The 23,984-nt window shown below is 41.2% G+C and overlaps 1 protein-coding gene across 3 annotated transcripts in view; it reads left to right on the top strand.

Moving 5' to 3' along the window:
- Positions 1-23,984, top strand: part of PFKFB2 (6-phosphofructo-2-kinase/fructose-2,6-biphosphatase 2) — a 59,628-nt gene that overhangs the window by 22,788 nt on the left and 12,856 nt on the right. For all 3 annotated transcript variants that reach the window (XM_073587269.1, XM_073587271.1, XM_073587270.1), the window contains exons 6-11: positions 130-204; positions 2,840-2,896; positions 7,161-7,285; positions 17,295-17,502; positions 17,614-17,760; positions 19,896-20,000. In XM_073587269.1, coding sequence (XP_073443370.1) covers positions 130-204; positions 2,840-2,896; positions 7,161-7,285; positions 17,295-17,502; positions 17,614-17,760; positions 19,896-20,000 — 717 coding nt within the window. The remainder of the gene's footprint in view (positions 1-129; positions 205-2,839; positions 2,897-7,160; positions 7,286-17,294; positions 17,503-17,613; positions 17,761-19,895; positions 20,001-23,984) is intronic.

A 23,984-nucleotide genomic window follows, 5' to 3' on the forward strand; every position in this document is an offset into this window, starting at 1 on the left:
CATAGCCAAACCTGGTGGCGGATTCCCTTTTAAAGACAGAAGATAAGAGAGAATAAGAACTGAGAAAATGTCGTCTGACACAGCATAGTACAAACATATAAAATTTTCATTTTACTTACCTGTATGCAGGTGTTTGATGCCACAAATACAACTCGGGAAAGAAGAGATCTTATTTTAGACTTTGCCAAGGAAAATGCTTTCAAGGTAATGTTTAAGTTTTTTAAGGTTGGAGAATTTTTCATTTGGGTCATCACCAGTATATCTCATTCGCACTTATAAATGTCCATGTAAAAATTGTGAGCCAAAAGTTGTCCGTAAAGCGGACACTAAAATGTGGCCCCATCATAGGCCCAATTGTGAGAACGTTTGTTAATCTGTTTTCCGTGCCTGTCATTTAGAATATTTAGAAATGACTAATATTTGCATAATTGTGATTGTATGTGCTGTGAACTATATTGGCACAATATGGAAAATCATAATTTTTTTCAGCGTATCGTTAGGAGGTAGCATTCAAACACAGTGGCCTGAAGTCTGGTGTAAATCACTTTGAATATTTGCTAAATTTTTGAGCAATTTTTTTTGCCATTTTCATACTAGTTTCCCCCCCAGCTCAGCCAAAACGGGTAGTACAGTATCATAACACCACAGCTCCTCTAATTCATGATAAACTTTGGCTTTCCGTATGTCAGAAATCTTACTCCACTCTCTGACTGGAATAAGATTTGGAGCGAGGTGCATGACGCTTGTCAGACGTGCCTGATTCATTATGAGGAATATGAGGGAGCGTCTGACTCGAGCTCAGCCCTTCATCAAGACTGGTGTTTAAAATCTCCAAGCTTGATAAATCGGGCTGTTTATGATGATGCAAAGAAAAGAATCTCCTACTTTTAGATCAGTGTCCACGCGCTGTGGAGTTTTCCCACTGCAAATATAGTTCTGTAACATTCAGAATTTGTTGCAAATTTTATTGCGCGTTTCATAGTGAAAGTTGAAAACTGCAGTGAAAAGTCACAGAAACTGATACGCTGGCCATTAAAAAAATGCACGTCACAGGTCAGGTCATTTTTTTTTGTGTGAAAAAAATTCCTAAATGCAATTTGTACTCAGGAAAAAGAGTGCCAGAAAAAGCACAGAAAGCCAGCACTACTAAAATAAAACACTGTATATAAGCGAGCCCAAAAAGAGTTCAGCGGCTTACTTTTGTGGTCCCCAAAGGTACTCAGAAAATAGACCATGTGAAGGCAAAATGATATGCCGGAAGCTGTACAATGCTGCATTCCCGCTCTATTGAGGTAAATATATAAATTAGGTTTACAACATCAATCTTTTTTCCATTTGTCAAGAACGATCTGATCTCTCTTATGGTATGAATGCTGGATGGAGAGTGAGGCTCAACTTGTCTCTTCAGGATTCCCCATAAGTGTTTGAGTTCAGATCAGGAGACATACCTGGCCTCTGAATCACTTTCACCCAATTCTTCAGAAATACAACAAATTTGTGATCATTGTTATGTTGTAAGAGTGCACGTGTACCGAGGTCATGGAGTGATTGCAGCAACTTTCTTTTTCAATATAGAGCTGTACTTCTGTGAATTCATTATAACATCAATGAAATCTAGTTCTTTGACACCAACATCACTCATCCAGCACCATATAAGGACACCGCCACCTCCATGTTTCACTGTAGGCATCACGCATTCTTCTGAATTTTTGTAGATGCATAGTACCTACAGCTAAATATTGTCCAGTTTTGACCTGTGACAGGTCCTATTAAGCTGCAGACTGAAACAAGTACAGTTAATCATATAGAACAGGGGGGCAATTAATTTAACTGAGGGGGTCAAATGAGAGCTCGTGACTGTTGTGGAAGGCCAAACCAATAGGTTAAAATTAACTTTGCCCAATATTAATATATTATAATTTATTTTAATATTGTGTCACTTAATATTGAGCAGAATTAAGTATGCTAACATTCCCCTATATACCATATGAACCCACACACAGCCTACTATGTACAGTATGAACCCCCACATAGTCTCATATATAATGAGCTCTCACATAGCCTCCTATATACACGGAGTCCCACATTGACTCCCTATATACAGCGTGAGCCTCCACATAGCTTCCCTATTAGCAATATGAACCCATACATAGCGTCTTGTATAAACCATGGGCACCATATAGCATCTCTATATACAATGAGCTTCCACATAGCCTATATAGAATGTGAGCTCCCACACAGCTTCCTATATACAGTATGAGCCCACACATAGCCTCCTATGTACAGTATGAGCGCCCCACATAGCCTCCAAATATGCAATGTGAGCCCCCCCACATATCCTACATATATGCATTGTGAGTCCCACATAGCTTCCATATATACAGTGTGAGCCGGCACATAGCTTTCTATGTACATACAAATATCCCATACACATGAAAAAAAAACAACACATACTCGCCTCGCTCTTGTTTTCTCGGCGCTCTGCTCCTTTCTCCTGTACAGGGAGCCGGCGTCCCCATCCTCTACTAATGTTTTCACCGCTGCTTACATCCTGTGGGTGCAGACAGCGGGTGGACGGGACAGGGGTGGCCATGGTGCGGCCTTTGGGCCACTGCTTCAGCCCTTCAGCTGTCTCGGTTCCGCGGGCCGGATGTGGCCTACAGGCTGCAGTTTTCCCAGGTCTGGTATAGAAAATTTTATAGTGAGATTCCTGTACCTCTCTTGTCATTGATTTAACTAATTGTCAGACTCCTCAGCTGCAGCCATGTTTTGTATAGATATGTATACCCCTATATGCGGACTGTTCTGAATCTCTCTTTTTTTTTTTTCTGGTCATAAGGTGTTTTTTGTGGAGTCTGAATGTGATGATCCAGAAGTCATTGCCGCTAATATTATGGTAAGTGAATAATGTACAGAAGGTTGTTGGTCAGCTGTCTAGTCATTGTTTTCAGGAACACTATGCACGTTGTCGGTGTAAGCCTGTCACTGAAGGTCACTGTTCCCGGAAGAGCGGAGTCACTAACAAAGCAGCGGAGACCGGCACTTTCTAGTTTTTAATGAGATGCTGAAGTAAAAGGAAAGTAATGAAAATAACCCTGTAGTTACGGATTACCAGCCTGTGTGAATATTGTTATTACCGTAATAAACTCCTGTCCCTGTAACATCAATATTTTTGTGAACATCATGATTATGGTGCACATTGCTGATATAGTGGTGAGGTGTCTAAAACTCGGGGTCATTTGTAATGCGAAGACTGGTGTGTACTGTTGAGGGGTAGTGCTGTTTTTGTCTATTCTGTATATACCTAGTTATATATGAGCACAGATATTCGGGCTACCCATAGGATTACATAGATCAGTACCCTTAGTCCAAGGTGTTATATATCTAGAGAGCCACACTGTTGTGTAGTGAGAACCTCTCTTTTCCCCAGTCTCGTTCTCTCATTACAGCCAAGTTATGGGGCACATATCAGTGAGTGTGGCTTAGATGGCCATATTAGATAAACAAAAATAATTTTGGAAATATATCCAAAAGGAAAGAGAGACCGCACCCCATGAGCTGGTGTGAATAAAGCTTGATTCATTGGCACATGTAGTACATGTCGGCCGGAGGAGTGATATCAGGAGAGGAAAAACAGCTGACAACGGCCGTTTCGCGCTATCAAAGCGCTTCGACGGGTCATTTTGTGGAAGGAAGTGACGGATTTATGAAGCAATCACGTCATTCAAAGCCTCCTCCTTCCACAGCTGTTGTTTAAACAGTGTGAATACATGTATCAATTAAAAACAATTGTCATTACATCAAAATATACAGACAAGCACAAATCCAAGAAAAACAAATGAACACCTAACGAAAATAGATAGAGACCTGCAGAAAAAATATTACAATAAATAAAAATAAATAATCTTTATTTTTATATAGCGCTAACATATTCCGCAGCGCTTTACAGTTTGCACACATTTTTCATCACTGTCCCCGATGGGGCTCACAATCTGAATTCCCTATCAGTATGTCTTTGGAGTGTGGGAGTAAACCGGAGTACCCGGAGGAAACCCACGCAAACACGGGGAGAACATACAATCATTTGGTCATCATAACATAATTTTTTAGATCATCGTAGCATAATTTTTTAACTGTCATATGGACTATAACAGTGAATGACAAACACGATCAATAAATGGGTCTCGTTGCTATTATCATCTCTGATCCTTTGAGCAGAAACGAATCAAATATTGCACAATACACCTGCTAAAATATGTGAGAACCAGCTACTAATGTCTCATTAAATTATGTACCTACACTGGTAACATTTACCCATGTGATCAAATATCGTGGTAAATTTATTCTGTGTTCCTACTTCACCATCAAAAGCAGGTGTAAATATGTACTATGAAAAACCTCAAGGGGACATCAGACAAAAGAGATAGTGAATGACGTATATAGTAACAAAACCTTAAACACAGGAAAAGATGAAAGAGAAGGATACATACATACATTTATATATATGTGTGTGAAAAGTTTCCACCTATTAACACCACTTATCTATATAAAAAATCCCTATACAGCCTGATATAAAATACAATTCAAAGACAGACACATCATATAACGCATCTAAATATCCCTAAAGGAGACTATTATATATAGACCGGTAATAAAAGTACCAAATCTCAATGTGGTCGAGTGCAGTGGAAGAAACTAGCAAAATATGTTCTCATATTAAAAGACATAAAAAAATACGTTATATTCTCACAGAAAAACAGCCATATCTATTCTATTGTTGAATCCGGTGGGCCCCATGGCACCAGTTTATCGTTGAATCCGGTGGGCCCCATGGCACCAGTTTATCGTTGAATCCGGTGGGCCCCATGGCACCAGTTTATCGTTGAATCCGGTGGGCCCCATGGCACCAGTTTATCGTTGAATCCGGTGGGCCCCATGGCACCAGTTTATCGTTGAATCCGGTGGGCCCCATGGCACCAGTTTATCGTTGAATCCGGTGGGCCCCATGGCACCAGTTTATCGTTGAATCCGGTGGGCCCCATGGCACCAGTTTATCGTTGAATCCGGTGGGCCCCATGGCACCAGTGTCCATAATCCACCTGGATTCACGTCTTAACAAGATTCTATGTAAATTCCCTCCTTGAGGGGGTAGGGAGACTTTTTCGATGCCAGCAAAAGAAAGAACATTAGGGTCACCTCCATGTATTTCTCTAACATGACTTATTAATCGTGGTACCCCTTTCCCTGTGGTAATGGACTTATAATGTTCCCTGAAGCGAACATATAAGGGGTGTATAGTTTTGCCAATATAATAAAATCGACACGGGCAGAAAATAACATATACCACATGATCTGTCTTACATGAAATAAATTCTGAAACTACATGGTTAATGGCACCCATATGTATGGTGTGATCAGTGCGATGAAACCTGCAGTAAGAGCAATGAGGAAAAATATATTTATAATAACAATTTCCTCCAGCATATCAAACTTTATCTGAGATATGTGGACGATATTTTTATCGTCTGGGACGGCTCTAAATAATTTTGGTGCGACCGATTTGACAATCCTACGTGTATAGAGATGTCTTGACTCTTCCCACCAAACGCAGATTTGGGGAGAAATAACAATCAGTCATTTTGGATATTATTGCACATTTGGACATAGACTCATAGAACGGTAGAGTTGGAAGGGACCTCCAGGGTCATCGTGTCTAACCCCCTGCTCAAGGTAGGATTCACTAAACCATCTCAGACAGATGTCTGTCTAGCCTTTGTTTGAAGACTTCCACTGAAGGAGAACTCACCACCTCTCGTGGCAGCCTGTTCCACTCATTGATCACCATCACTGTCAAAAAGTTTTTTCTAATATCTAATCTGTATCTTCTCCCTTTCAGTTTCATTCCATTGCTTCTCGTGTTCCCTCTGCACTTTGATATCTCGTCAGATATTTGTAGACGGCTATTAAGTCTCCTCTTAGCCTTCTTTTTTGCAAGCTAAACATTCCCAGATCCTTTAACCGTTCTCGTAGGACATGCTTTGCAGTCTGCTCACCATCCTGATAGCTCAGACATGGTTGTCTGAGGATTGCTCTGCTACGCTGAATACACTTGTGTGCACAGATCATCAAGACACTGCTGGCAGCTCCCTTTGCATTTGCTGACGAATGACGTCCCACAACTGCTTTATGGGAGACAAGTCCGGAGATGCTTCAAGCCATGGTAACAGGTTTAGGCTACACAAGCTAGTCACAGTAGCACCAGCAAAATGTTGACAAGCCCAGATAAATATAACGCCGAGCTGTTTGTGCACCTGAAATGTAGACTATGCGATTATGCCATCACATATCATAATCTTGGAAGTAGGATCGGTGTGAAACTCTCTCGCGAAGGCCTCTTCATGGTGTTGCCCACATGGCTTCCAGATCAGTCTCCGGCTATCATTGCATCCATGGAAAAAAAGCAGGACTCATTGCTGAAGAGGATAGACTTCTATTTCAGCTTCTATTCTCCATCTGGAGATCATGTTAACGTCATAAATAGGCCTTCACTACATAATGTCACACCGATTTTACGCCTAGGATTATTGGGTGGTCTTATAAATGGAAACCAGGCCCTTCTAGTCTTAATTCCAGACACAATAATAGCTTGGAGTTACATTGATTTGCTCATGGAACCAGTAGTAAAGCCATTTCTCATGTGTCCCAGGATTCATTTTTCGACATAACACAAGGCTGCATGTTACCCAATGCTACTCCGAGCATCTTGTGTGGGCTAACCATTCTATCACGGCCTGCAGCATCTTCAGACTTGTCTCCCATCGAGCACATCTAAGATTTCATTGGTCGGCAATTGTAAAGGGAGCTGCCAGCAGTGACTCTTGATGATAGGCATGCCCAAATGCATTCAGCGTGGCAGTACATTTGTCACATAACCATTAATAAACTCGATGATGGCAGCCAAGGCATGTAAATGCAAAGATTTTTGCATGTGGCGCTCATATTTGATACTGAATAAATCAAGATGTTTTAAAAATTCTTTCACCATTTGCATATCATTAACATGTCACTCAGTCCTGTGATGTCTATAATTCCACAACTTTCTCATTGTTGAATTTTCAATGTTGAAAAGTATAGTAACGTGATTCTTGGTGTAATTACAGGAGGTGAAAGTGTCTAGCCCCGATTACCCTGAAAGAGACCGAGAGAATGTGATGGATGACTTTCTTAAGAGGATCGAATGCTATAAAGTTACCTATGAGCCCCTGGACCCAGATTCTTATGACAAGTAAGAAGAAAAGATGCACAGTATAAATCTCAGTGTTTACATTGCATTTAATATAAATGACTGATAAGCAGCAAATAGGTTATTCAGTGCCTTGAAAAAGTATTCACACCCCGTAAACTTTTTTCCACTTTTTCTCATTTTACACCCACAAACGTAAAGGTATTTTATGTGATATGACAACAGAAAGTAGCAAGTATTTGTGAAGTGCAAAGGAAGTGATAAATGGTTTCTAAACATTTTAAAAATATAATTCTGAAAAATTGTGACGTGCATTTTTATTCATCCCCCCCTGAGTCAATGTTTTGTAGGACCACCTTTTGCTGCCATTACTACTGCAAGTCTTTTGGGGTATTTCACTACCAGCTCTACACATCTGGAGGCTGAAATCTTTGCCCAGTCTTCTTTGCAAACTACCTCTAGCTCGGTGAGATTGGATGGAGAGCGTTTGTATACAGAAATGTTCAATCTTGCCTCAGAGTCTCAGTGGGATTTAGGTCTTGACTTTGACTAGGCCATTCAAACACATGGATATGCTTTGATCTAAACCATTCCATTTTAGCTCAGGTAGTACTTTCAGTTTGTTGCGGGAAGGTGAACCTATGCCCCAGTCTGAAGTCTTTTTCAACCTCTAACAGGTTTTCCTCCAGAATTGCCTGGTATTTAGCTCAGATCATCTTCCCATCAACTCTGACCAGCTTCCCTATCCATGCTTAAGACAAGCATTCCCACAACATGATGTTGCTACCACCATGTTTGATGGTGGGGATGGTTTTTTCAGGGTGATGTGCAGTGTCCATTTTCTGCCTCACATAGCATTATGCATTTAGCCCAAAAAGTTCTACTTTGGTCTCATCTGACCAGAGCATCTTCTTTCACATGCTAACTCGGTGCCAACATGTCTTTCTGAAAACGGGACAACTTATAGTTTACTTTCAAAAAAGGCTTTCTTCTTGCCACTCTTCATAAAGGCCACATTTGTGGATTATATAACTAAGGGTCCGCTCACACTGCCATATAACGGATGGCAATCGCTCCAGTGTTATACTATGGGGCAGTGCAGATCTGCGATTTTTCTCATGCCAGTTTGGCATGAGAAAAGACAGCATGCTGCGAGTGCTTTCGATGATCGGCTCACGTGCGCTCGTACAACTCAATGGGTGCATGTGAAACATCGGTCTGCACTCGAATGTCTTCTGAGTGTAGTCCGATGTACGTTCAGAGACGATGGAAAAAGTGACTTCTTTATCTTCTCCACACCTGTGATACAATTCTCTCATGCGACAGTATCCGATCACACTCGGATGACTCACATCGAACTCTAACAGAGTTTGAGCCAAGTGTCATTAGCATAATCGAGCCGATTTTCTCACATGAGAGACTATACACCAGTGTAAGCGAGCCCTAAAAGTTATCCTGTGGACAGATTCCCCACTTTAGCTGTGGATCTCTACAGCTCCTCCAGGGTGACCATGGGCCTCTTGTCTTCGCTAATTAGTGCTCTCATTGCTTGGGATGTTCGTTTAGGTGGCAGCCATGTCTTGGTAGGTTTTCACTTGTTCCATACTTCTACTGTTTTTGGATGATAGATTGAACAGTGCTCAGTGAAATGTTAAGAGCTTGGGACATTTTTTTTTTTTTTTTTTTTTTTAAACCTAACCCTGCTTTACCCTTCTTCACAACTTTATCCCTTACCTGTCTGGTGTGTTCCTTAGTTTTCATGATGCTGTTTGATCCCTAACTTTCTCAAACAAACCTCTGAGGTCTTCACAGAACAGCTGTGGTTATACAGAGAATAAATTACACACAGGTGGACCCAATTTACTAACTAGCTGACTTCTGGAGGCAATTGGTCACTATAGATTTTATTTAGGGGATCAGACTATAGAGGGCTGAATACAAATGCACATCACAATTTTCAAATTTATATTTTTGAAATATTTAAAAAACTGTATCCCTCCCTTTACAACTCACAAATACATGTTACTTTGTGTTGGCAAATCGCATTAAAATCCCAATAAAATACATATAAGTTTACGGGTGTAACGTGAGAAAATCTTTAAAAGTTTATGGGGTATGAATACATTTTTAAGGCAGTGTATGAAGCTCGGGAAATAAACTTAGTATACAGATATACTGGTCATTTCTTCTACTAGGTATTCTGCTGTGAAAAGCAGAACGGCTCCTATTCCGGCAAAATAACTTGCATGTTGCCTAGAAACAGGTGCAAGGGTAATCGCAAGTTAAATATTAGTGTAAAAGCAGAAATGCTGGACCTGAAATGCTTAAACAGATTTCTCACTAACTTAAAACAAGCAAACAAACTAAAAAAAATAAAACCCATAAACTTGATAGTGTTTGCCCCGTGATCTCTACCCCCTGAGTGTTTGCATTCGTGCTGCCTAACACAGCCGGTACTCGTGTTGCATGGAGCGGGCTTGTAGCTCTTCAGTCTGCACCATACACTGATAGCGCACTACTAATGTGGCGGTCAATGCTAAGGAGTTACAGGGAGTGCATAGTCAGACAATAACCTATCGTTTACATCAGGTTTTTGATATATTAGAAAAAAAACTAGAAATCTTGCGGTTTTCACACTGGCTACTAGGGCTTTTTAGCCTCTTACTACTTTTCCTTTCAGGAATAGTTTTCAGCAGGCTCTTTATCATCATAGGCAGGATTAGAGTGACATGTAAATAGCTGATGGTGATGAGTGAACATGTTCGGATTGTCTTATTTGAGTATGCTCGGGTGTAATCTGAGCCTTTGACCGTGCTCGTATATTATGTTCGAGTCTCTGCAGCTGCATGATTTGTGACTGTTAGGCAATCCCCGCGTGTTCAGGCTGTCTGTCTGTTAGGGAATCCCCACATGTGTTGAGACTGTGTAATAGCCTCAAATCATGCAGCCACGGGGACGCTAACATAATGTACGAGCACTCCCAGATGCTGGGATAACATCTGAGCATGCTCCGATAAGACGTTATCCGAGCACGTTCGCTCATCACTAATAGCTGACATCACAGGATCCACCAATCATTGGTGATGTCACAGCTGACCCTGCTCCTCCTTCATTCACAATGACCTTGCACTCGCTCATTAGATGCTTCAATACAAAAGATTGGGTCGGCATCTTTCTATTGCTGCTAATGTACGTGAGGATTTGCTGAAGCAGAAAGTCTAAAGAAGCCTTTATGGCCAGTGTGAAAATTGCAAGATTACGTTTTACTCTTAGTTTTTTTTTTTATTTCCTTGCTAAAGATGATATTGTATGGTCTTAAAATGAAATTTTTATTGCAACCAGAACATAGCAAGTCACCAAGACATTGATCCTCATTCCGATGAGAAATGTAAATAATTTTTTTTTTCTCCGAGGAAAGGATTGATTTGCATGCCTCTATCCATTATCCAAGACTGAGAATTCATTTCTTTGAGTGGATTTGTTATGAATATGAACATATAATTTACCTTCTATTTCAAAGAGGATCTCTCAGTAAATCCTCATTCACATGTCCGTGTTAAAGCACATACATTAAATAATGGTAGCGGTATCATCAGTGTTTTGGATCAGTATGTCATTAGTGTTTCTGTTTCTACCATCAGTGTACGGTCCGTATTTTCATCTTTACCATTGGTGTTTGGTCTGTTTGTCCGTTTTTACCATCAGTGTGTCATCCGTGTGTCCATTTTTACCATCAGTGTGTCATCCATGTGTCCATTTTTGTCATCGGTGTGTCCATTTTTATCATCAGTGTCATCCGTGTGTCCGTTTTTACCATCAGTGTGTCATCTGTGTTTCCATTTTTACCATCAGTGTGTCATCTGTGTTTCCATTTTTACCATCAGTGTGTCATCCGATTTTCCATTTTTACCATCAGTGTGTCATCTGTTTCCATTTTTACCATCAGTGTCATCTGTGTGTCCATTTTTACCATCAGTGTGTCATCCATGTGTCCATTTTTGTCATCAGTGTCATCCGTGTGTCCGTTTTTACCATCAGTGTGTCATCCGTGTGTTCGTTTTTACCATCAGTGTGTCATCTGTGTTTCCATTTTTACCATCAATGTGTCATCCGTGTTTCCATTTTTACCATCAGTCTGTCATCCGTGTCCGTTTTTACCATCAGTGTGTCATCCGTGTTTCCATTTTTACCATCAGTGTGTCATCCGTGTTTCCATTTTTACCATCAGTGTGTCATCCGTGTGTCTGTTTTTACCATCAGTGTGTCATCCGTGTGTCTGTTTTTGTCATCGGTGTGTCATCAGTGTGTCCGTTTTTACCATCAGTGTGTCATCCGTGTGTCCATTTTTATCATCAGTGTCATCCGTGTGTCCGTTTTTACCATCAGTGTGTCATCCGTGTTTCCATTTTTACCATCAGTGTGTCATCCATGTGTCCATTTTTGTCATCAGTGTCATCCGTGTGTCCGTTTTTACCATCAGTGTATAATCAGTGTGTCCATTTTTACCATCAGTGTGTCATCTGTGTTTCCATTTTTACCATCAGTGTGTCATCCGTGTGTCCATTTTTACCATCAGTGTGTCATCCGTGTGTCCATTTTTGTCATCGGTGTGTCCATTTTTATCATCAGTGTCATCCGTGTGTCCGTTTTTACCATCAGTGTGTCATCCGTGTGTCCATTTTTGTCATCAGTGTCATCCGTGTGTCCGTTTTTACCATCAGTGTATAATCAGTGTGTCCATTTTTACCATCAGTGTGTCATCCGTGTGTCCATTTTTACCATCAGTGTGTCATCCATGTGTCCATTTTTGTCATCGGTGTGTCCATTTTTATCATCAGTGTCATCCGCGTGTCCGTTTTTACCATCAGTGTATAATCAGTGTGTCCATTTTTACCATCAGTGTGTCATCTGTGTTTCCATTTTTACCATCAGTGTGTCATCCGTGTGTCCATTTTTACCATCAGTGTGTCATCCGTGTGTCCATTTTTGTCATCGGTGTGTCCATTTTTATCATCAGTGTCATCCGTGTGTCCGTTTTTACCATCAGTGTGTCATCCGTGTGTCCATTTTTGTCATCAGTGTCATCCGTGTGTCCGTTTTTACCATCAGTGTATAATCAGTGTGTCCATTTTTACCATCAGTGTGTCATCCGTGTGTCCATTTTTACCATCAGTGTGTCATCCATGTGTCCATTTTTACCATCAGTGTGTCATCCGTGTGTCCATTTTTGTCATCAGTGTCATCCGTGTGTCCGTTTTTACCATCAGTGTATAATCAGTGTGTCCATTTTTACCATCAGTGTGTCATCCGTGTGTCCATTTTTACCATCAGTGTGTCATCCGTGTGTCCATTTTTACCATCAGTGTGTCATCCGTGTGTCCATTTTTGTCATCGGTGTGTCCATTTTTATCATCAGTGTCATCCGTGTGTCCGTTTTTACCATCAGTGTGTCATCCGTGTGTCCATTTTTGTCATCAGTGTCATCCGTGTGTCCGTTTTTACCATCAGTGTATAATCAGTGTGTCCATTTTTACCATCAGTGTGTCATCCGTGTGTCCATTTTTACCATCAGTGTGTCATCCATGTGTCCATTTTTGTCATCGGTGTGTCCATTTTTATCATCAGTGTCATCCGCGTGTCCGTTTTTACCATCAGTGTGTCATCCGTGTGTTCGTTTTTACCATCAGTGTATCATCCGTGTGTTCGTTTTTACCATCAGTGTGTCATCCGTGTGTTCGTTTTTACCATCAGTGTGTCATCTATGTTTCCATTTTTACCATCAATGTGTCATCCGTGTGTCCATTTTTACCATCAGTGTGTCATCCGTGTGTCCATTTTTACCATCAGTGTGTCATCCGTGTGTCCATTTTTACCATCAGTGTGTCATCCGTGTGTTCGTTTTTACCATCAGTGTGTCCTCCGTTGGTCCCTTTTTACCATCAGTGTGTCATCCGTGTTTCCATTTTTACCATCAGTCTGTCATCCGTGTCCGTTTTTACATCAGTGTGTCATCCGTGTTTCCATTTTTACCATCAGTGTGTCATCCGTGTTTCCATTTTTACCATCAGTGTGTCATCTGTGTGTCCATTTTTATCATCAGTGTCATCCGTGTGTCCGTTTTTACCATCAGTGTGTCATCCGTGTTTCCATTTTTACCATCAGTGTGTCATCCGTGTGTCCATTTTTGTCATCAGTGTCATCCGTGTGTCCATTTTTATCATCAGTGTCATCTGTGTCCGTTTTTACCATCAGTGTGTCATCCGTGTGTCCGTTTTTACCATCAGTGTCATCCGTGTGTCCGTTTTTACCATCAGTGTCATCCGTGTGTCCATTTTTACCATCAGTGTGTCCATTTTTACCGTCCGTCTGTCATCCATGTGTCCATTTTTACCATCAGTGTGTCATCGGTGTGTCCATTTTTATCATCAGTGTCATCCGTGTGTCTGTTTTTACCATCAGTGTGTCATCCGTGTGTGTTTTTACCATCAGTGTGTCATCCGTGTGTCCGTTTTTATCATCCGTGTCATCCGTGTGTCTGTTTTTACCATCAGTGTGTCATCCGTGTGTCTGTTTTTACCATCAGTGTGTCATCAGTGTGTCCGTTTTTACCATCAGTGTGTCATCCGTGTGTCCATTTTTATCAATGTCATCCGTGTGTCCGTTTTTACCATCAGTGTGTCATCCGTGTGTCCGTTTTTACCATCAGTGTGTCATCTGTGTTTCCATTTTTACCATCAATGTGTCATCCGTGTTTCCATTTTTACCATCAGTGTGTCATCCGTGTGTCCATTTTTGTCATCAGTGTCATCCGTGTGTCCGTTTTTACCATCAGTGTGTCATTAGCGTGTCCGTTTTTACCATCAGTGTGTCATCTGTGTTTCCATTTTTACCATCAGTGTGTCATCTGTGTTTCCATTTTTACCATCAGTGTCATCTGTGTTTCCATTTTTACCATCAGTGTGTCATCCGTGTGTTCGTTTTTACCATCAGTGTGCCATCCGTGTGTTCGTTTTTACCATCAGTGTGTCGACAATCTGTGTTTCCATTTTTACCATCAGTGTGCCATCCGTGTGTTCGTTTTTACCATCAGTGTGTCATCTGTGTTTCCGTTTTTACCATCAGTGTGTCATCCGTGTGTCTGTTTTTACCATCAGTGTGTCATCCGTGTTTCTGTTTTTACCATCAGTGTCATCTGTTTGTCCATTTTTACCATCAGTGTGTCATCCGTGTGTCCATTTTTACCATCAGTGTGTCATCAGTGTGTCTGTTTTTACCATCAGTGTCATCCGTGTGTCCATTTTTACCATCAGTGTCATCCGTGTGTCCGTTTTTACCATCAATGTGTCATCCGTGTGTCCATTTTTATCATCAGTGTCATCTGTGTGTCCGTTTTTACCATCAGTGTGTCATCTGTGTGTCCATTTTTACCATCAGTGTGTCATCAGTGTGTCTGTTTTTACCATCAGTGTCATCCGTTTGTCCATTTTTATCATCAGTGTCATCCGTGTGTCCGTTTTTATCATCAGTGTGCCATCCGTGTGTTCGTTTTTACCATCAGTGTGTCGACAATCTGTGTTTCCATTTTTACCATCAGTGTGCCATCCGTGTGTCCGTTTTTACCATCAGTGTGTCATCTGTGTTTCCGTTTTTACCATCAGTTTGTCATCCGTGTGTCCATTTTTACCATCAGTGTGTCATCCGTGTGTCCATTTTTGTCATCGGTGTCATCCGTGTGTCCGTTTTTACCATCAGTGTCATCCGTGTGTCTGTTTTTACCATCAGTGTGTCATCCGTGTTTCCATTTTTACCATCAGTGTGTCATCTGTGTTTCCGTTTTTACCATCAGTTTGTCATCCATGTGTCCATTTTTACCATCAGTGTGTCATCGGTGTGTCTGTTTTTACCATCAGTGTCATCCGTGTGTCCGTTTTTACCATCAGTGTCATCCGTGTGTCTGTTTTTACCATCAGTGTGTCATCCGTGTTTCCATTTTTACCATCAGTGTGTCATCCGTGTTTCCATTTTTACCATCAGTGTGTCATCCGTGTGTCTGTTTTTACCATCAGTGTGTCATCCGTGTTTCCATTTTTACCATCAGTGTGTCATCCGTGTTTCCATTTTTACCATCAGTGTGTCATCCGTGTGTCTGTTTTTACCATCAGTGTGTCATCCGTGTGTCTGTTTTTGTCATCGGTGTGTCATCAGTGTGTCCGTTTTTACCATCAGTGTGTCATCCGTGTGTCCTTTTTTATCATCAGTGTCATCCGTGTGTCCGTTTTTACCATCAGTGTGTCATCCGTGTTTCCATTTTTACCATCAGTGTGTCATCCGTGTGTCCATTTTTGTCATCAGTGTCATCCGTGTGTCCGTTTTTACCATCAGTGTATAATCAGTGTGTCCATTTTTACCATCAGTGTGTCATCCGTGTCCATTTTTACCATCAGTGTGTCATCAGTGTGTCCGTTTTTACCATCAGTGTGTCATCCGTGTGTCCGTTTTTACCATCAGTGTCATCCGTGTGTCCATTTTTACCATCAGTGTGTCCATTTTTACCATCCGTCTGTCATCCGTGTGTCTGTTTTTACCATCCGTCTGTCATCCATGTGTCCATTTTTACCATCAGTGTGTCATCCATGTGTCCATTTTTACCATCAGTGTGTCATCCGTGTGTCTGTTTTTACCATCAGTGTGTCATCCGTGTGTCTGTTTTTACCATCAGTGTGTCATCCGTGTGTCCATTTTTACCATCAGTGTGTCATCCGTGTGTCTGTTTTTACCATCAGTGTGTCATCCGTGTGTCCGTTTTTACCATCAGTGTGACAAAGCTTCTCCTATACATTGTAATAATAAAGCCATTCAGCACACGGACTGTACACGGAGGGTATCCCTGTGCTCTCTGTGTTTTTCACTGACCCATAGACTTGTATTGGCCTTTTTATCCATGATACCAGAGAAAAACAGACATGTCTCTGTGAGTTTTGCATGGACAGACGGTCTGTGAAAAAACACAGACATGTGAATAGCAGCATAGATTATGATGGGTATTTGCTGTATTTGTGAAAAACATGGATAGAACACCTACGTGTAAATGAGGCCTAAGAGTATATGGTTTATGCAGGTCTTTGACATGTAAAGCCACCTTTATATATTCTATCTGTAGCTGCATTACCAAGTAATTGGCGTTTTATTTCACATGCAGATGAGTTAAGTGCTGTGGGCGTGACAGAGCATTTAAGGAGTCTGCTGGTGCTGGAGGAGGAAACCCCCTCTGAAGGCGCCATTGTCATGACTTCACATCTGAGCGCTGTATAAGATGTGTGCAGGCTGTCCGCCTCTGGCTGGATAAGGCTAGGCTCACACAGCGTTCTTTCTGGGCAACACATCAGGGTTTATATCGGATTCCTCAAAAATCAGGATTTGAGTGGGAACCACGCAGAGTCATTTACTTGATTGAAGCCGATGGATTCACTGTGGCCTGGTTTCGCTCCAGTATATGACTTTTTCAGACTTGCACAAACACGTGGCACAATAGTTCTGTGGCAAATAGACAGTTGTGTAATTGATATCTTCAGGTAGTTATTTCCACACCACGGCCCTGTAAGAAGTCCACACGTAAACTGCATATATTCTTTGGGCCTGCCGTTGTGTGTAGCAAACTCTCAGACACCTTTTACTTCTGTATTATATTTTACTTTTGTTCTGACTAAATGAATATGTATGTAAAAAAAGAAAATATATCCACAGGACACTCTCACTTGTAAGTGGCACAGCCCACACGAAAGACCAGAATCTGCTGATCCACATATAGTCCCAAACAAAAGATTGATGGACCGCATTCACCAGGGGTAGAAAATTTGGAATCATTCATTTATTGCTCCATAAAACAACGTTTATTTGTACAAGCTTGAGAAAGAACTGAATGGTCGAAAGGTTGCTTTATGTGCATGGATCAATAAAGGATTTTTTTTTTTTTTACACACATATTTGACCCCTGGTGAGTAATGTCCATCCTTTTTTTGTATAACCTACTTATCTTTTTTTTTCTCTCTAGGGAACATTCTCTTATAAAAGTTATCAATGTCGGTCAGAGGTTCTTAGTAAACAAGGTACAGGACTACATCCAGAGTAAAATTGTCTACTACCTCATGAACATTCACGTCCAACCACGGACCATCTACCTGTGCCGACACGGTGAAAGTGAATGTAATCTAGCTGGGAGGATTGGAGGAGATTCGGGCCTCTCGGTACGCGGAAAGCAAGTACGTACATTTCCGGTAATACATATTTAGAATGGCTATCAATATCATCACATGGCATTATACATCCCAGAATAGGCCAACATTTAGATGACGTATATTCTTGTCATTTAGTATGCCGAGGAGCTGAAGAAGTTTATCGAGGAGCAGGAAATTTTGGACCTCAAGGTTTGGACCAGTCAGCTGAAGAGAACGATTCAGACAGCAGAGGCTCTCGGAGTGGCTTATGAACAGTGGAAGATCCTCAATGAGATTGATGCAGTAAGTCAGCTGGTATACAGTATGTGGGTCTGGTAACCTGGACTGGCACTGCCTTCACGTTACTAATTTAATCTTTGGCCTAATTACTCAAAGAAGTTACCTCTATAGTTCTTCTCTGAGCCGTGAAAGCAGTGATGGGTCAGTAAATCATTCCAGCAGTGAGAACAGCTCCGTAGCTTGGCGTTAGTAGTACAATACCAAGCTGCCAATGTGTTTTCACCACCACATTACTCTGAGCTCACTCAACGTAAAGCCTCATCCAGACGTCCTTGATGCATGGACGTCTGAATGAGGCTTTACAGTGGCATTTACAAAGCGCATCCCAAAAGATGACTTTGTCACTGGCTCTAGCGCTCTGCAAATTAAACTTTGCTGTACAGACTACAGAAACCAGTCACAAAGTTCTCTTTTCCATCACGAACATCTGAATGAAGCTTTACACTGACTGAGAAACCAAAAAAACGGGAAGCAACAATGCCCAAATGATAAAAGGTACAAGTGCTAGTGCATTATAGAATATAGCATATGCATAGAAAACTATTAAAAATAAAACAAAAAATACATGCCTCCATCCTAGTGGTATGGTTATTCATCAAACTTGGAAAGTAGTTATATCAGCTATGACAGTGACAGGACATTGAAAGTATTACCTTAGTGGGATTTAAACACACAAGACACAGTAACCCGACATACGTTTTGCTACAGAGCTTCTTCCTGGGGGTATGAGACTACACTGACTGAGCAGAGAAGAGTCTGTGTGTAGACGTTGCAATAGAAAAAGTAAGAAGAAAGTAAAAAAAAAAAAAAAAAAAATGGAAAAATAAAATACGTATCCCCTCCTTTTCTCCCCCATTAAAAATAAATTTTAAATAAAAAAAATAAACATTTTTTGTATTGTCGCATCTGTAAAATATATATTAAAATGAAAAAGGAAGCCCTTTCCCCCTGTCAGTTGCTTTATTATGTTTACTAAAAAATCTAAAATGAAGCTGTAAAAATATATTACTATAACAAATTTAAAGATTGCTGGTATTAGTTCATCGCCTCCCAAAAAAAATGGAATCAAAAGCAGCCCAAAAAAACACGTATTTATCCCATAATAGTATAAATGAAAATGATAACTTTTCCCAGAAAAAAAACAAGCCCTGACACAGCTCTGTTAATGGAATAATAAAGATATGACTCTCAGACTATGGTAACACTAAAACAAGTTCATTTTTTATATTTTCATTATGCAAAGGCAGCAAAAACTAAAAAAGACATAAAAAAGTAGTCATACTGGCAAACAGAATGAAGCTGACATATAACCTGGAGTGCACAGTGATCCTAAAAGTGGTACCATTTAAAAGTTACAACTAGTCACGTCCAGAAAAAGGAAAATGGTCTTCATACGGCTACATCAGGGCGACACAACATCACGCCATCAGTGCATGAATACTTCACCATAACCAAGTTTTGAGTATATTATTAGGATTTGCAGAGTTTCTGCTAAAAAAAACAAAAAACAGCAGTGTGAACTGAGTTTTCGAGCAGAAACCTACAGCTCTTTCCATGTTGACTGCACAGGGTGAAATCCTGTCTGAGGCTATGTGCACACGCTGCGGATTCTGCTGCGGATTCGCAGCGGTTTTGGCCGCTGCGGATTCTGCTGCGGATTCGCAGCGGTTTTGGCCTCTGCGGATCCGCAGCAGTTCCGCAGACAGTGTACAGTACACTGTAAGTCTATGGGATTTATAATCCGCTGTGCACATGCTGCGGTTTTTCAACTGCTGAAAAGCTGCGGTTTTGAATCCACAGAAAGAATTGGCATGTCAATTCTTCCTGCGGATTTCACTGCGGTTTGCCACCTATTCCATTGTTCAGGTGTCAAACCGCAGGCCAATCCGCAGGTAAAACCGCAGGTCATTTTACCTGCAATTTTACCTGTGGATCCGCAGAATTTAATCTGCAGCGTGTGCACATAGCCTGATAACGCTACGTGGCACGTGACCCCCTTTGGGCAAATACGATCGCACGTCTTCTTGGTCTATCACGTGTGCATGCGTTGTGCCAATATGGGCGAAAAGTGCTCACTTGATTCAGATCTGATCTCCTGGTAAAATCTTAATATTGTTTTCATTTCTCTCTCCTGTTAGGGAGTCTGTGAGGAAATGACCTATAAAGAGATTGAGGAGAAATTTCCAGAAGAGTTTTCACTGAGAGATCAGGATAAATATCTCTACCGCTACCCTGGAGGAGAGGTGAGTGCGCTTCATGGTGAATATGGTTGAAATTTACATGTAAAGCTCATCCAAAGTTTATTTCATTTATGTAATTGTCCCTTTAGTTTGTATCTGCTAAAGAGCGAATCCGATCTATAAGATAAAAGTAATTGGGAGCAGAGTTCTCTCCTATCACAGATGCTTACTGCTATTACAGGACTATGCAGACGTCCCGGGAATATCCTGCTTCATGCTGCTTTTTGCTCCTGCCGCATCTGCAGGGTGTGGCTCTGTACCCTGTTTAGTGGCTATTCCCAGGTACTGCAGATCAGATCCTATTCACTTTATATGTGGCTGAGCTGCAGTACCTTGGAATAGCCACTACATAGTGTACGACGCCGTTGAATTGATGGAACCCCAACCAATTATATTTTGATGACCTGTACTAAGGATCTGTCCTCAATATCGAAGTCCTGGACAACTTCTTTCGTAGGCACTACTCGCAAGAAGTTAGGGATATTTGACTTTCATGCGAAATTTCTTCTGAACCTAAAATGCACTCTAACCTTTTCAGGTGAGCTTAACCCCTTCCTGACATTTGCAGTATACTTTATGTGCTAAGCAAACGGTGATCGCATGAAGGTGCCTGCTGTTTCTCACAGCAGGGCACACGGAGTCGTTGTCCCAATTTTGAACAGCCAATCCCAGCGCTTTCAGTGTTTCAGCCAATTAAATTGTCTGAAACTCTGATGTCCATCCTACTATCCGTGCTGTAAGAGCACCGATCATGGGTTTTGATCCTAGCAACGCCGGCGTCATCAGGGCCAGCGGACTTGTACAGGGCGGTCACTGTGTTGCTCTGTGCTGGGCCATGTGGTGCCACGGATTTTTTTTTAAAGCCTGTGTCATCGCTGCTGAAGTCCATGAGTTCAAGACTTCAGGCAGTCATTGCCAACAAAGGGTTTTCAACAAAGTACTAGAAATGAACATTTTATTTACAATTATTTAATCTTTCCAATTAGTTTTGGGCCCTTTAAACACTAGAACTACCGGAGGGGTCATTTTGACCCTTTTGCTATTTCTTTTTCCTATAATTTCTAAAATTTTAACAAATGAGTTCTGACTTTTTGTGACTTTTATTTATTCATGGTAGTGTATATTTTAGGACACAAAAATGAATTGTAACTTTTTCAGGGGCCCGGATTTTACAATTAATACCTATAAGTACTGAAGGAGTCAATTTGACCCCATACATAAAAGTAGTAGTAGGCAAGCCACCTAATATTACAGAGTACAGAAAATCACATTGCTTCTCCCTAGTTGTAGAGTGTAATTGTATCTTTGCATATCAGGGATGATTCAGCATTTTGTTTTGTCTAAACTTGTCTGAACATGTTTGATCCATGTCTCTTGTAGCGATTTCTGTCTGCACTTCAGTAGCAAACATTACAGTTGAAGCTACAACTCTGCATGTTTGTACAGTGTCGTTTTATTACTTCTGCGATCTTACAAGTCTCTTTTTGCGACGTATATTTGAAGCATGAGTAAGCAGAGGGGTCTGACAAGTGATGAAATTTTGAAATGTCTTCAGAATTTATCTGAAGATGAGTCAGAAGAAGTGGCCCATCATCCGCAATGTCTGAACCACAAACAAAAGGACAAGAAATCCGCAAGCGTCGAAAATGTGGAGTTGGAAGATGCAACGAAAACAAAACAACTAAAACTTGCGCAAGCTGTAACAAACCAGTTTGTGGAAAATGCACTGGGAAAGTGGAAGAAAGTACTGTTTGTGTTAACTGTTGGATACCGCATGCTATGACCATGTAAAAGGAAAATGCGTGCTGTACTTGATCTTAACACTGTTCCTACTAAGTTAAAATAAATGTTCTTTAATTTGTTGGCAACAAAAAAGTTATTTTCACTCCAGAGTCAGTACTTTTGAATGGGGGTCAAAATGACCCCTAATGGTAGTTATAGGTATTATGAAACATGCGGTAGTTCTAGTGTTAAAACAGGGTGGCACATGTTAAGGAGCTGAAACTCCTAAACCCTTCATCCAATTTTAATGTGGATACCCTCAAATGAAAGCTGAAAGTCTGAACTTCAACTGAATCAGAATTGTTTTGTTTAAAATTCATTGTGGTAATGTCTAGAACCAAAATTAGAAAAATGTTGTCTCTTTCCAAATTTATATGGACCTAACTGTAAATTCCTTGGACAGTTGAGTTTCCAAAACTGGGTTACTTGTTGGAAGTTTTCACTGTTTAGGCACATCAGGGGCTCTCCAAATGCGACATGATGTCTGCTCTTGATTCAAGCCAATTTTGCGTTCAAAAAGTCAAACTGTGCACCTTCCGAGCCCTGTGGTGTATCAGAGTGCTCAATAGACATTACACAACAATTTTTGGGGTCCATTTTCTCCTGTTACCCTTGTGAAAATAAAAAAATTGGGGTCTAAAGTAAAAATTTGGTGAAAAAAATTCATTTTTTTCCCTACATTGCTTCAGTTGCTGTGAAGCACCTATTATTATTATTATTATTATTATTATTATTATTATTATTATTATTATTAGCTATTGTGTGGTATGATTCTATGAAGTAAAGGGAATCTGTCACCCTTTTTTTTCAACTATGAGCTGCCGCCACTGACATCAGGGGCTTATCTACAGCATTCTGTAATGCTGTAGATAAGCCCCCGATGTAACCTGAAAGATAAGAAAAAAGAGTTAGATTATACTCACCCCGGCATTCCGTCCGGTCCGATGGGTGTCGCTGTCCAGTCCGGCGCCTCCTATCTTCATATGATGATGTCCTCTTCTTTCCTTCCCATCACGACTTCTGCGCAGGTGCACTGCTCTGCCCTGTTGAGGGCAGAGCAGTGCGCCGGAGCCACGACAGGAAGGAAAGTAGAGGACGTCACCGTTAGAAGATGGGAGGCACCGGACTGCAACACCCATCAGACCAAGACCAGACTGCCCCCCAGTGAGTATAATCTAAAGGCCCTGTCACACACAGCGATTGATTTTGTGACGCCACAGCGATCTCGCCAGCGAGATCGCTGTGTGTGCCGGGGATCAGGGACCGGCCCCCCTGCTGGGTATCGCTGATCGTGCTTGATCGGCCTGGGCCATTTTTCGATCGCTGGTCTCCCGCTAGCCAGCACGCATCGCTGCATGTGGTAGCGAGAGACCAGCGACGCTGGTTTCCAAGGTAAACAGCGGGTATCCAAGAGCCGCGGCTCCTGGATACCCGATGTTTACATTAGAAACCAGTGTCCAGCGTCGCTGGTCCTGATCGCTGGAGGGGCTGTCTTGTGACAGCTCACCAGCAATCAGCCTAACGATGTCCCAGCGATCCCATCATGTCGGATCGTTGGTGGGATCGCTGGGACATCGTTATGTGTAACCGGGCCTTTACTCTTTTTTTTCTTATCTTTCAGATTACATCGGGGTCTTATCTACAGCATTACAGAATGCTGTAGATAAGCCCCTGATGTCAGTGGCGGCAGCTCATAGTCGAAAAAAAAGGGTGACAGATTCAGTCACCAAAATTTAGATTTTTTTTTTAGAAATAAACGCAAGTCATATTGGAATTTTTTGTCACCGCTATCATGAAGTACAAATATATGTCATGATAAAACAATTTCAGAATCAGTGGGATCCGTTGAAATGTTCCAGAGTTATTACCACATAAAGTGACTGGTCAAAATTGTAAAATTTGGCTCTGTCATGATGGTGAAAACAGGCTTGGGGTGTGAAGGGGTTAATGTGGCCGTCTGTAAACTTTTGAATATACATGTCCATCTGCTCAATGTTTCAGTACTTTTTTGCACAACTTGCTGTTCTCTGCCCAGGAGCTTATTGACAAAGTTCACAACAGGTGTTTGATCCATGAATCTGCCAATAAATTTCAGGGTTCAATTAGAATTGGAATTTAACCAGTCCTCCACATCATGCTGTTTACATTTTGACATGAGACCAAAACACCTAACAACTGATCAACAGTACCTCGACATTATGAGGC

Source organism: Dendrobates tinctorius, unplaced genomic scaffold, assembly GCF_039654945.1.
Source record: "Dendrobates tinctorius isolate UK_male_01 unplaced genomic scaffold, ASM3965494v1 ptg000098l, whole genome shotgun sequence".
Classification (NCBI taxonomy): domain Eukaryota; kingdom Metazoa; phylum Chordata; class Amphibia; order Anura; family Dendrobatidae; genus Dendrobates; species Dendrobates tinctorius.